Source organism: Pongo abelii, chromosome 8 (genome assembly GCF_028885655.2).
Source record: "Pongo abelii isolate AG06213 chromosome 8, NHGRI_mPonAbe1-v2.0_pri, whole genome shotgun sequence".
In the NCBI taxonomy this organism is placed as follows: Eukaryota; Metazoa; Chordata; class Mammalia; order Primates; family Hominidae; genus Pongo; species Pongo abelii.
In genome coordinates, this window is record NC_071993.2 from 66158821 (window position 1) to 66173256 (window position 14436).

At 49.3% G+C, this 14436-nt stretch overlaps 1 protein-coding gene across 4 annotated transcripts in view; it reads left to right on the top strand.

Moving 5' to 3' along the window:
• The window catches only part of DLG5 (discs large MAGUK scaffold protein 5), a 135695-nt gene that overhangs the window by 55819 nt on the left and 65440 nt on the right, over positions 1 to 14436 (top strand). For all 4 annotated transcript variants that reach the window (XM_009245435.4, XM_054522406.2, XM_024253245.3 and 1 more), the window contains exons 2-3: positions 1327 to 1395; positions 13587 to 13749. In XM_009245435.4, coding sequence (XP_009243710.4) covers positions 1327 to 1395; positions 13587 to 13749 — 232 coding nt within the window. The remainder of the gene's footprint in view (positions 1 to 1326; positions 1396 to 13586; positions 13750 to 14436) is intronic.

The following is a 14436-nucleotide window of genomic DNA, read 5'->3' on the forward strand; positions in this document are numbered from 1 at the left end:
TGTAGAGATGGAGTTTCACTATGTTGCCCAGGCTGGTCTCAAACTCCTGAGCTGAAGCAATCTGCCCACCTCGGCCTCCCAAAGCACTGAGATTATCGGTGTGAGCCACCGTGCCCTGCTGGGAGCTCCTTAAATTTGGTCCCCACATTTCTGGTTGTGGAGCCCAGGATCTCATTAGTTCTTGGCAGCTTTCTGACGCCAGAGCCCTAAGGCTTGTTCAAAGCCCTTATTGCAAAAATTCCATCTCCAGCTCACCCACTTGGCCTGGTACATACCGCTCTTCATTGTATAGTTCTTTTGGCTCCAAGAGCAAAACACTGGATTCGTCCTTGTTTTATCTGACCTGCCATCTCTGTGTGTTATGCTTTGTCCACTCCCAATTTAGTCTCTGAGTCAGTTTGCCCTCCCTTTTAATTTTATGTCATCCATAGTCTTGATGAGCGAAGTGTACCTTCTGTTTCCGTTAATCATGGAAATTGCTGAAATGGGATGGGGGATGGGGGATGGGGGAGGGACCTTATAAGCCATCTAGTTGAACTCCTTCATTTTGCAGACCAGGAAACAGAGTTCCAGAAAACAAAAGCTAATTGCTCAGCACGGCCCAGCTATGGGCACCTACATAGAGCTAGGTTCAGAAACTGGGCTTCCCGGTGCTGGGAGGGTAACATCTGGTTTTGAAGATATTTGAATTCAAACCAAACCACAGTGGTTGTGTGTCCACAACCAGGAATTAACATTAAGTGTGGACCAAAAAAAGTGCTACCCTCTGGCTTTGGTGATGGTATAATTGCTCATCATTTTAGGAGTAACTTTTAATAAGGGGGCAGATACTAACTAAATTATTAAGAACTGAGCTTGAATACAGTTAGAACCTAAAGAGCAGAACAGTCAGAGAAAGAACAGATAGTTCAGTTGTTCTTTAATTTCTGCTCTGTTACCCTCTGCATGGAAGCCAGAATCATATTGATAGAGATGTGGAGGAAATCCCCACACCCCATGTTTACCTGGGGCATGTGACTCCCTTGCTAAGCCTTTCCCCAGATGTCCCAACAAGAAGCCAGCTGACTGACTCCAAGTTCCCCTCTGCCTGCCTGCCCAGAGCAGGAGGGGCCGATAAAGTGAGGTGGGAGGCCTGGCAGAAACACCGAAGTCCAGATCTGCTGAGCGCGCCTCCTCTGCTTGGCCCCTGGATGTGCATTTCTAGTGCCTGGTGCATGTAGCTCTCGTGGCCTGGCATTGACTGATGATCAGCTGGTCTGACAGTGGCTTGGGGTGAAGATGAGTGACCCCTTGGGGTTAGTAACACGGTCTCCCCTCTTTCCCCAGGTTCTACCTACAGCGTCCTGTCCACCATGCCCTCAGACTCAGAAAGCAGCAGCTCCCTCAGCAGTGTGGGTGAGTACCGCCGTCTGGGGAGGACACCAGGTGGGCCAGGGGTCTGGGTGAAAGCCAAGGCAGCTGGGGTTCATGGGAGAGGAAACTGGTTCTCCCTTGTCAGATTACTCACAGGATCATCCTTCTGTTGATTTCATTTACATTTTCTCCCATCATCAAAAACCCAGTTCTGATGTTAGAAGGAGGTGGGGAGGTGAGTGCTGGGAAGCACATGTTTTGCCATTGTTTACTTTGTCAGGACACAGGGCTTCTAGGGGAGCCTGTTGTCCCACCATCCCCACCCCAACCCCAAAGGCCTTGTAGTAACTCAGTGACCACTGCCCAGGAGACTCACCCCTTTTGGAGTTTCCTTGGAGATAGGCATTGCCAGTCCATGCTGAATTGGGTACATTTCTCTGAACATGGGTTTCAGAAAGCCCATAAAATGAGGCCAGCCCTTCCCTGAAGTCCAGCAGGAAGGCCGCAGTGGTCTCTCAGCCTTCCCACACCTCTGTGACCCATTCCCTCTGTTTAGCACCTCTAGTGGGGTTTCTCATGGCTTGATATGACCATGATGGATGCAGACACCTTCAGTGGTGAGTCCCGGCATCTTTTGAGCCCGAAGGACTCACAGAGGTCATCTACTCCAATTATTTTCTTTTCCCCCTGCAGAGAGATGGGGAAATTGACATTCTGGGAGGGGAAGTCACATGCCTGAGATTCTAGAACTAGTCAGGACAGCTCTTTCATATATCAGCTCACATCTTGAACACCTCCAGTGTGCCAGAGGTGGGCTTGGGCCATAGTAGCGAATTAGGCAGATGTGGGCCCCGCACTCCTGGATGTTAGGGTCTTTTGGTGGGAAACAGTTAAATAAGTAGCTACAGTAAGGGAAGGCGGTGTGATGAGAGGGAAGACAGTGACCAGCGGGGGAGTTCCATCTTAGTTTTCTAGGGCTGCTGTAACAAAGTGCCACAGACCAGGTGGCTTACACAGCAGAAATTGATTGTCTCACAGTTCTGGAGGACAGAAGCCCAAGATCAAAGTGTCAGCGAGGCTACGCAGGCTGAAGGCGCTAGGGAGAGATCTGTCCCGGGCCTCTCTCCTCGCTTCTGGTGGCTTGCTGGTAATCCTTGGTGCTCCTTGGTTTGCTGACATCACACTGATCTCTGCCTTTGTGTTCACATGATGTTCTCCCTCCCTGTGTGTCTGTCTCCAAATTTCCCCTTTTAATAAGGACACTGGTCAGATTGGCCTAGGAGCCTGCCTTATGGCAGCAAGACCTCATCTTAAATTGATCATCTGTAAAGACTGTTTCACCATCAGCAATAACTGCCGTGGGCTGAGCAGCGTCCCTCTCGGGGCTCCCCTTTTAGAGTGCAAATGCGCCTGGGAAAGATAACGCTTTGACCTTTCCAAATAAGGTTCACATTCACATTTACTGGATTGGGATTTTAGCATATTTTGGGGGGCCACAATTCCACCCATAAAAACACAGTTCCTTCCATAACCCTCATCCTGTTTAGGGCTCAGGGCAGGCCCTTCTGGGACTGCAATTCAAAGCTCCCAACGGTATCCTATTACTTTGTTCTGCCTGCTTTTGGTGACTGGAGACATATCAATGGAATGATGGGATTGTTGGAATTTGGAATGTGGGACTCACCCTTCAGGAAGTGCATGGAGTGGGGCAGTCAGGATCAGTAGATGGGGAAGGTGAGGCTTTTTAAGGTGGACTGGGTAAGCCCTGAGCATACTCCTCTGACCCGTCTAGTTTTTCACCCTTCACCAATATCTGTCTAACAGATAGCAGTCAGCAAACTCATTCCCATCGGCATTTCAAGGGTTAAATCGTTACCTTTCCTAGGCACATGTGCATTCTAAAAGGGGATTCCAGAGAGGGGTATTGCCTAACCCATAGCAATTACTGCTGATGGTGGAATTCCCAGCCTGAGTAGGAAGATATTTCTTGGGCAACTGGACCCCAGCATACTCTGGGAAGAAGCATCATGGCCGTGACCCACCAGTTGGTTCTGCACTCACTTGAAGCTGACTCAGTCCTTGCGATGGAGCCGTCAACAGTATCCCTGTGCTCTTCCTGGGCATCACAGACAGGCAGAGTGCAGTGCTCTGATGTGTTTCTTGGAGCAGGATGGGTCTGTACTGTCTGTGTCTGGATATTTAATGCTGAAATAACTGTTTGCATCCCTTCTGGGCAAAGCCTCTTGAGTTCACAGGGAACCGAGTTTTGCTTCTCTTGCTGTTCTGCTTGAGATTGCCATTGTCCTTTGGGTGCAGGCATCAGGGAACACCCACTCATACCACCTTAACCAATCAGGAAATGTATGAGCTCCCATATGAGGCTGTGCTGAGGTCAGCCAGTACATGGGGATGCAGCTCTGCCCTCCTCTGTGCGGTGTCTTCGCACAGTCTCATGGCGGGGTGTCTGTAGCAGCAGCTCCAGCCATCGCGTCCAGACCTGACAGTGTCCAGGTCTGCAGTGTCCAGTATGGGCGCCACTAACCACAGGTGGCTACTTAAATTTAAATGAATTAAAATGAAATTTAAATTTCTGGTTACTCAGGCAAATCCACCACATTCCAAGTGCTCTGTAGCCATCTGCGGTGAGTGGCAGAAGAAGGTTCCTTTGCTTATGAGCAAAGGAACCTGTTCCAGAGTCCGTCAGTATGGACTCCTCTCATTGACCACAGTTGGCTGCTTGTTCGTGTGGAAACCAGTGGCTCACAAAGCCTGGTCGCTGGACCACTGGGACACTCATTAGAGAGGCAGGTTTGAGCCTCCTCGCACCCCTGCTGCATCAGAAAGGCTGAGGGTTTCTACAGCTTAATAGCCCTCCAGTTTGAGATGGGCTGGCCCAACCTCATCCCTGAGAAGGGAACCAGAATGTCTGTACCAGGCTTGCACCAGTCCCTTGGGGTGGAGTGCCTGGTGGGGCTGGCCCTGGCTGAGAGCACTCTAGCACCTGCCAGGGAGTTCCTGCTGGCTCAGCCACACCTGATGAGAGGCAGAAGTCTTTGCAAGCACACACCACCCTGGCAAGAGGGGCCACTGGTAAGGTCACATGGCGATCTTAGGAACCTGAGGAAAGGCAAGAGCAAGATCCTTATAATAAAAACATCACTTCCACTTTCCCATTTACATCTCCCTAAATGGAAACGGCTGGGAAAACAATGGCAGGTTGTATTCAGCATGAGAAGAAATCGGAGGCTGAAGCCTTGGGCGTTTAGATAGTGTTCTCTCAGGCGGTCTGTCTGGTCTCAGATCTCCAGCCTGGCCCTACTCACAACTCACCACACCTTTGCCAACAGCCTTAAAGGCGGCAGGTCTTTGTGCCAAGGCCTCCTCGGGCAGTTTTCATGGGTTTTCATCAGCTAAGCACACACAGCTTCCCCGAGGCCCTCCCCCGCCTCCTGCGCCTGTTGTTGTGACCTGCCCCGGACCCTACCAGTGGATCTGCCTGGGGACTGCACACTCGTTTCAGGCAATCAATACTTTTTTCCTTCCCATTCATCCTGACCTAATTTCTCAGTAGCCTTTTATTTCTCATCTTGGAAAACTGGGGAGGTTTTAAGGAGGAGAAGAGACATTCTTGGGCAGCACTTGTGAAGCCAGCCTTAAATTCCATGAAGATTGAAATAGCAGGAGATTTCTTATTAAATGGAGAGGTCTCCAGGCTTATCGGCAGGAGAAATTGCTGGAGGGCTTCCCTCGTATCCCAGGGAAGATTCCTTGAAAGTGCTTCTTCTGGTTGACAGGGGAAGGTGGGGTGAGCCATCAGGGAAGCGGGGGCTGCCCACTGACACCCTGTGACCTCTGATCCTTCATTCCTGGCCCAGACTTTTGGATCAGGGCTAACGCTTTGCAAAGCCAATTTATCAGAGATGGGAATGCCTCCTCCTTGTGGGGCAGGTGTTTGGTACTCATAGGGATCACGGTGAACACAGCCCCAAATGTTATCATACTGCCAGGGAGGCAGGCACTGTCTGGCATGACTGGCTATTCTGCTCTGTGTAGAGCAGAAAGAAAGACGTAACTCAAGGGAAGAAGCAGTTAGTTCTGATGAGGGGAATCACAGAAAGCTTCCTGGAGGAAGTGGCCCTTGAATTGGGCCTTCCAGGAAAGGTGCTCTGGACTCAGACGCAGCTGGGAAGTAGTTGGCCATGGCTGCTTATGGTGGTTTGGGTTCTGAAAACCAGACCCTGAGTCAAGGGTTCGAAAGCAAGTCTTTGATCTGGCTAGAGATCTGGGGCCTGGGCTTGCAGCATTGGAATCTAACCTCCTTTCACTCCAAGCTGGTGAAACGCTGAACTGGAGTCATGTACTCATTGACTAAGAGGGGTGTCCCCCTTAGGCCTTCATTGTTGAGGACATCAACGGGGGATTCCTTTAAAGGCAGTGGCTGCTGGATAGCCAGTAAAACAAGGGAGAAATAAGTCCACTCTGGCCAGCAAATGCAACTTTGGTCTGGAACAGAGGTTCTCAAACTCTACCAGGCATCGGAATCACCCGGAGGGCTTTTACGACACGGAGTGCTGCAGGGACTTACTCCCAGGGTTTCTGATTCAGTGGGTCCGGGTGGGACCTGAAATTTTGCCTAGCAGGTTCTGTAGTGAAGCTTAGGTGCTTTAAGAAGCACTCGTTCACCCCAGGCAGGGCCTGGGTCTTTACTGGACGGCTCTGGGTGTCCTGAGTTGTAGGTGAGGATGACGTGGTGCTCTGATGACTGTGCTCTGCCATTGCTTTGCCTCTCCCAGGCAGCCAGGGCCTGGAGGTGGCCAGGAAGTTTACCTGGACATCTCTCTGGCTCCTGGAAGCACAGGCATACAGGGCCTGGAAGCAAAGGTGAGACCTGCCCGTCTGTAAGACCAAGGATGCGCCTCCAGGGTCAGTGGGAGCATGACAGTGAGGGAGCCCAGGACAAAGGGCGGTGGCTGAGAAATCCACCCAGCCGCCAGTCCATTTGCTGAGCCTCGGTGGTGGTGACCGTAGCAGCCAGGGCAACTGAAGGAGCTGAGGATTCCTGTGATGGGGACACTCCTTTCTGCCCGCCTTCTTACACCCAGGTCAGAGGGAGGCTGGCCGCCCCAAGGTCCTCATGGTTAGAGACTGAGCTGGGTTGTGTTGGGATGGCTCTGAGCCCCTTCCTTTTGTCCTGCTTCCTTCTCTCCTCTTCCAGCTTCCTTGTAAGCCAGGGCTGTGTCTTTCTGTTGCCTCCTTTACAAAATGGGGGTGAAAAGAGCAGCCCAGGGCTGGCTGCTCTTTGTCCACCATCCAGAGCCTGCTCCTGGTCTAGTGTCTTCCTGTTTTGGGCCATTTTAGTCCAAACCAAATCTCTTACCTCTGAAATCTGATCCTGAACACCAAAAGGAAAAGGACAATCTGCCTCCTTCTCCAGTGGTTGCCAGACTTGGGTAAGGAAAGCCTGAGGTCACGGGAGAGTTGACAGCTTTGCATTTGAGTCCAGAAGAACAACTGCACAAGGTTAGAACTGCATTGGAAGCTTATGTTGGCAGCTACTTTGGAGGCTTTTGTTGACAACCCAGCTTTATGTTAGTTTTTGTTTTGCCTGTTTTTAAAAAGTTTACTGTAAATAACCACAGTGACAGCAGAGGAGGTTGGTCCTCATCTCTTTACCTGTCAACATTACTCTTAGGATGGTGGCTTCATTCAGGGCATCACAGTTTGGTTTTCTTAAAAAAAAGTAGGCTAGGTGTGGTTGCTCAAACCTATAATCCCAGCACTTTGGGAGGCCAAGCCAGGAGGATTGCTTGAGCCCAGGAGTTTGAGACCAGCCTGGGCAACATAGTGGGGCCCTGTCGCTACAATAAATAAAAAAAAAATAATTAGCCAGGCATGGTAGCACACCCCTGTAGTCCCAGCTGCTTGGGAGGCTGAGGTGGGAGGATTGCTTGAGCCCAGGAGGTGGAAGTTGCAGTGGGCCTTGATTGTGTCACTGCACTCCAGCCTGGGTGACAGAGCAAGACCCTGTCTCAAAAAAAAAAAAATTTTTTTTTTTTGGTTAAGGTTATGTTCATTGAGATATAATTTACATACAGTAAAATGTATTTTTTTAAGTATACAGTTTAAGTTTTGACAAATAGTCATGCAACCATTGCTACTTTTAAGATGCAAAACACTGCTTTCTGTATCTTAAAAATTCCCTCTGCACCTTTGCAGTCTGCCCTTTCCCCACCCTCAGTCCCTGGCAGCCACTCATCTGTTTTCTGTCCTTGTAGTGTTGCCCTTCCCAGAATGTCATATGAATGGTTGTGTAGTATGTAGCTTTTAGAGTCGGGCTTCTTTTGATTAATGCAGGGTATTCCAGCTTCCCCCACACCCTGTGTGCATCTGCAGTTGTATCAGTCATTCATCCCTTTTCATTGCTGAGTAATACTCCATCATAAGGATATAACACAGTTGTTTATTCATTCCCTAGCTGCTCTAAACAGCTGTGTGCTGGTTTTTGTGTGAACATAAATTCTCATTTCTCCTGGGTAAAATACCTAAGAATGGGATTGCTGGGTGGTATGGCAATTGCGTGTTTAGCTTTATAAGAAACTGTCAAACTGTTTTCTGAAGTGGCTGCCTGACTTTGTATTCTCATCAGCAGTGTTTGAGAATTCCAGTTTTGAGAATCTAGCTGTATCCTTGCCAGCATTTGGTGGCATTGCTTTTTATTTTAGCCATTCTGATGGGCATATGGTGGTAAAGGAACTTCATGGTTGTCTTCAAATGCTTGCAGGTCTATTGCATACAAGAAATCCAGTTGTTCCCTGTGGCCCTTAGGGGTTAGATCAAGGGTCAGTGGAGGGAATGTCCAGGGACAGATTAACTCGGTAGAGGGCATAATTTTAGGGAGAGAGATAAGACGGGCTCTGCTGGGAAGTAGTGAGCTCCTTTGCTGTAGAATTTGGTCTTGGTGGCCATTTGAGGGATCCTGACAACCATTTGGATGGTAGGACTGCATCATTTTCAGAATATCTGTCAACCCCTAGATGCAAGTAAAAAGACAAAAACTTCAGTTGAAAGGGGATTAAGAGGATTTTCTGCAACCCTTGCTGTTCTTTTGGAACTTCTGGGCGTAGCACATCTTGAGATTGGTCGTGAGGTCCCCTGTGGCCCTCCTTGGCTCTCCCCATCCCCCAATTACAAAAGGCCGGAGGCATCAGCTGCACTTTCTCCTGGGTCAGAGAGCCTGCTGTGTGATGGATCTTGGGTCTGGTTGACCTTACTTTCTGTATGTGTCCTGTATGCTCAAGCCTTTGGGCCAGGAGAAGTGGAACAAGAATCCTTCCCTATTAGGAGGCATTGTTGTGGAGTGGTTGAGGTGTTGGCTCTGGTGTCAGAGCTGAGTGTGCATGGGAATCCCATTTTCCTAGCCATGTAGTCTTTCTGACGTGTTTCTCGAGCAATCCTAGCACAACCCCAGTAGGGAGCTGCGGAGAATAATGAGTTGAAGGTAGAGTGTCTTTAGCACAGAACCCAGTGCTTGGGCAGTGCTTGGCACATGTCATTGCTACTTTATCTGTGTGGCCAGCCACCCCCAGGTCCTCATGCCTGTAGACTGAGACGTCTGGAGACAGAGATGGGGTGTGTTGGGATGGCTCTGAGCCCCTCCTTCTGTCCTGCCGCCTCCTCTCCTCTCTCCAGCTTCCTTGAAAGCCAGGGCTGCATCTTTATGTTGCCTCGTTTACACAATGGGGATGAAAATTCAAAATTTCTTGTCTCCCCAGAGGCAGGTTACTGGGGCTGGTGGTACTTTTCTGTTGTGAAACTGGACATTTGGTGTTTCTCTGCTATTTCTTGAACTTGACTATAGCATAGAATAGCCATTCTGAAAGTGTGACCTGATGTCCCTGAGGTCCTTTCAGAGGGCTCGTGAGGTGAGACTGTTTTCATAATGATACTAGGATGTCACTGGTCTTTTATGCTCCCATCCTCACATGGGTATAGAGTCTAGTTTTCTAAAGGTTCCATCCTGGGTGTGTGACATTACACAGAGATGAGACTCCAGCTGTAGTGAAGCTGGATGTTAAACAGCCTGTGTAACAAAATGCAAAGCAATGACGCTGTTCCTGCTGCATTGCTTTGTTTTGCAATGGAAAGAGTGGTTAATGTCTCATAAAAAATCTTATGTCAATATATAATGGAGTTTTGATTTTTTAAAAAATAAATATTTAAAAATTCTTCTTGGTTTTAATTTCTAATCTTGTAAATTTTATTAGACATAACGTCTGTGAACAAGAGCTCTTTGGAGTGCCAGATAAGTACAGAGGTCCTAAGATCCAAAAATGTGCAAGCTTTGAGGTTAATACCTTGGGTTCTAGGATCATTTAGAGGACCATATTCCATATTCCATAGCTCTGTGACCTGGACACACTATTTAACCTTGGTAAGATTGTGTTTCCTGATGTGCAAAATGAGGATAACAGTGATATCTACCTTATGAGGATCGAATGGGATAATGTATGAAAAGCATTTCAAAAACTGCCAGGCATGGCCGGGTGTGGTGCCTCACGCCTGTAATCCCAGCACTTTGGGAGGCCAAGGTGAGTGGGTGGGTCACCTGAGGTCAGGAGTTTGAAGACCAGCCTGGCCAACATGGTGAAACTCCGTCTCTACTAAATACAAAAAATTAGCCCGGCATGGTGGCGCATGCCTGTAATCCCAGCTACTTGGTAGGCTGAGGCAGGAGGCTTGAACCCAGGAGGTGGAGGTTGCGGTGAGCTGAGATCGCGCCACTGCACTCCAGCTTGGGCAACAAGAGTGAAACTCTGTCTCAAAAAAACAAAACAAAACAAAAAAAACCAAAACCTGCCAGGCTTGCATTGCATGCTACTGATGGTTGTTATTTGGGAGGCACCCAGGTATGAGGGTGAAGTGCATGTGTTTCGAATCCAGACTGCCTGGGCACTTGAGTCAATTTACCTAACCTTGCTGGGCCTCAGTTTATCACCTGTGAAATGGGGACGATGTTATCAGTACACACTTGTGAGGTTGTTTTGAAGGTGAAATCAATGCCTGGAACATAACCTCCCCCTGGGCTTGGTTAGAGGTTGAGTAGCAGGCACGTTCAAAGGAAGCTCCACTTGTTGGAGAGTCAGGTAGGTTATGGTCAGTCAGATGACTCAGCACCATCACCCGCCTGACCCACAAAACTGCTGGGGGTAGCAGTGAAGCTGAGGGTCTTTTGGTGGAAAGGTGTGGGAAGGCTTCTGAAGCTGTAGAGGAGACCCCTTTGGGGAGAGGAAATGCTGACCCCTGGCCTCACCGCCAAATAATATTTTGACCCCAAAGGTGCGGCCTGGAGCAGAGAAATCCTGGCTGTCATGGTGCTGGTGGCTTTTAAACAGAGTCTGTGTTGCTGAATGACAGGGACACATTCTGAGAAATGCATTGTCATTTGGTAATTTAGTCGTTGTGTAAACATGAGTGTGCTTACACAAACTTAGATGGTATCTACCCCATACCTAGGCTACACGATATGGCCTGTTGCTCCTGAGCTGCAAACCTGTGCAGCATGGTACTGTACTGGCTACGGTAGCCAGTTGTAACACAATGGTAAGTATTTGTGTGTCTATACATAGAAAAGAAAAGCTGCAGCAACAGTACAGAATAAAAGATAAAAAATGGTCCACCTGTACAGGACACTTACATGAATGGAGCTTGCAGGACCTGAAGTTACTCTGGGTGAGTCAGTGAGTGAGTGGGGAGAGAATGTGAGGGCCTAAAACATGACTGTACACTGCTGTAGGCTTTGTAAACACTGTACACTTAGGCTGTATTCGACTTACAGAAAGTATTTTTCCTTCTTCAATAGTAAACTGTAGCTTACTGTAACTTTTTTACTTTATTTTTTTTTTTAACTTTTTGACTGTTTTGTAATAACACTTAGCTTAAAACACAAACACATTGGGCTGGGTGTGGTGGCTCACGCCTGTAATCCGACCACTTTGGGAGGCCAAGGCAGGCAGATCCCTTGAGCTCAGAAGTTTGAGACCAGGCTGGGCAACATGGCGAAACCCCGTCTCTAACAAAAAATACAAAAAAATTAGCTGGGTGTGGTGGCACATGCCTGTAGTCCCAGCTACTTAGGAGGCTGAGGTGGGAGGATCACTTGAGCCCAGGAGGCAGAGGTTACAGTGAGCCGAGATTGCGCCACTGTACTCCAGCCTGGGTGACAACAAGACCCTGTCTCAAAAAAACAAACAAACACACAAAGAAAGAATACACACAAACACATTGTACAGCTGAATATTTTCTTTATATCCTTATTCTATAGGCTTTTTCTGTTTTAAAAATGTTTATTTTTTTTTGTACTTTTTTTGTTAAAAACTAAGACACAAATATATTCATATATTAGCCTAGGGCTACAGAGGGTCAGGATCAGCAAGACGTCATTAGGTGACAGGAATTTTTCATCTCCATGGTAATCTTTTAATTTATTTTTTTAGAGAGAAGTTCTTGCTCTGTCACCCAGGCTGGAATACAGTGGTGTGATCTCGGCTCACTGCAGCCTTGACATCCTGGGCTCAGGCGATCCTCCCACCTCAGCCTCCCAAGTAGCTGTGACTCTAGGCATGTGGCACCATACCCAGCTAATTTTTTTGTATTTTTTGTTAGAGACGGGGTTTCGCCATGTTGCCCAGGCTGGTCTCAAACTCCTGAGCTCAAGGGATCCGTCTGCCTTGGCCTCCCAGAGTGCACGGATTACAGGCATGAGCCACCACTCTTGGCTAATTTTTGTATTTTTTGTAGAGATGTGATTTAATCTTTTTTTTTTTAATACATATTTCTTTTGTTTCTAACTCTATGATAGTCTTATGGGACCACATCCTACATGTGGTCCATCATTGACTGAAACATCGTTACGTGGCACATGACTGTGGTGCATTTCAGGGGGTGCTGGAGTCAAGTGGTTGGGTTCCACAACCTGAAAAGACTGAAAAGCACAGCACTGGGAGTTGAGGATCCTCCTCCCACTGTGGTCTGGCTGTCATGCCTGGCCCTGAGCTCCCTATCCTCCCTGGTTCTTCTGGAAGGCCCCAAGCCACTGCTTTTGTCTTGGGTTGGGAGACTCTTGGTTTGCATGAACGTTTGACCAACAAGGATCAGTGGGACAGGGGTGGTCAGGACGGCACAGAGGGTCAGAAGACCTATCATGTCCTATGCCCTTTGTGCGTTGTGGGTCCAGTGCGGAACAGACACTGTGTCCCCTGACACGAGTCAGCCTGCTAGATCCCATCCACAAATTGGATGGTTGCTGTGAGCTCCTCTGACCCCAACAAGGGTCTCTAAGGGTTGATTGAGATATCAGGTAGACATATTGACAGGGTTCAATATAAAAGCACCATGGATTAGTCTCTTCTCCTGGGATGAGGTGCTTTCTTCCTAGAAATAGATTTGGATCTTGTCAGAGGTGGTGGTGGCAGCGGTGGCTGTTGCCTGCTAGGAGCATAAGGTGTGGGGCTCCCTGTAGGACACTCAGTCCTAGGGTGAGTGATGAGGGCTGGTGAGGGTTAAGTAGCCTGGAGGCATCAGGACCAACTTGAATTGCGTCACACTGACCTCAGCTGGGAGCCAGCAGCCCTCCTCTTAGCCTGCACGCCTGGGCTGGTTGGGCAGGTCTTTCAGGCGGGTGGACGGCTTGCAAAAAGGGAGCCATGCACTGTCCAGCCCTGGTCGAGGAGGGCGGGGACACGGCCCGTGGGCCCCAGCTGCCCTGGTCCTTAGTAGTGTCACTGGATTTCAGGTGTGTCTTCCTCCTCGAGCCATGCCTTCCACTCTCCTCAGGGCACAGGTTGGTCTGTCCTGCTCCATGTGCCAGGCTTAGTGGTGGGTAACAGCTGGTATTTCTGAACCAGGGGAGGATGCAAGGATCACGGCCAAAACAGTCGCATCCTGGAGGTGTGAAAGCCAGGTTGGGGAGAGAGTGCGCGTCTTTAGGGTCCTTGCTGGGGCGGTTACTGGGGGTTGTTGAGTGCTTGGATGCTGGAGCCAGATGCCCTGCACTCACTTTCAGTTCTGCCTGCTACCGTCTGTGGCTCAGTGTTCTCATCTGTGAAAGCGGAATGCTAAGAGGACCCACTTATTGGGTCACGAATAGCTAACACAAGCCAACAGCTCAGAACAGCACCGGGCGCCTCGTGAATGCCAGATGAACGCAAGTTCACTTTATTATTCCCCTTCCACAGGCACTACCGGGAAGGCGCCGTCCCCACCACCCCTCCTCACTGACCGGCAAGTGAATGAGAAGGTGGAGAACCTCTCCATTCAGCTGCGGCTGATGACCCGGGAGAGGAACGAGCTCCGCAAGCGCCTGGCCTTTGCTACGCATGGCACGGCCTTCGACAAGAGGTAGTAATCGCGCCGTCTCCCCTGCCCAGGCCCCCTGGTTGGGGTTACTACCCCGATGCTGGTGCTGTCACCCCCAGACACCCTAGCTCCTGGGGGTCCAGGCTGCACTGCCTGAGTGTCCCCTTTCCCCCACCTCATGTCCAGAAATGCTTCCCAGGGGCAAGACCCGCAGGCTTGTGGGGCAGGTCCCCATCCCACATGTGGCGAGGCCCCTGATAGTGGTGTGCTTGTGTGCAAAGTCAGCTCGTGTGTGTGTGTGTGTGTGTGTGTCCCTACTACTGTCTCCTAGACCTGCCTAAGTTGAGTGAAGCTTTATGTGGTTGGTAAACATTAATTGTTCCCTGTCACACATGTGTTTTATTTGTTTTTTGAGACGGGGTCTTGCTCTGTTGCCTGGGCTAGAATGAAGTGGCACAATCGTGGTTCAATGCAGTTTTGACCTCCCCGGCTCAAGTGAACCTCCCACCTCAGCCTTCTGAGTAGCTGGGACTATAGGTGTGTGCTACCATGCCCAACTAATTTTTTTTTTTTTAATTTTTTTGTAGCAGCAGGGTCTTTCTTTTTTGCCCAGGCTGGTCTTGAGCTTCTAGGCTCTAGTGATCCTCCTGCCTTGGCCTCTCAGAGTGCTGGAATTACAGGCATGAGCCACAGTGTCTGGCCCCACATGATGTGTTTTAAACAGAGCAC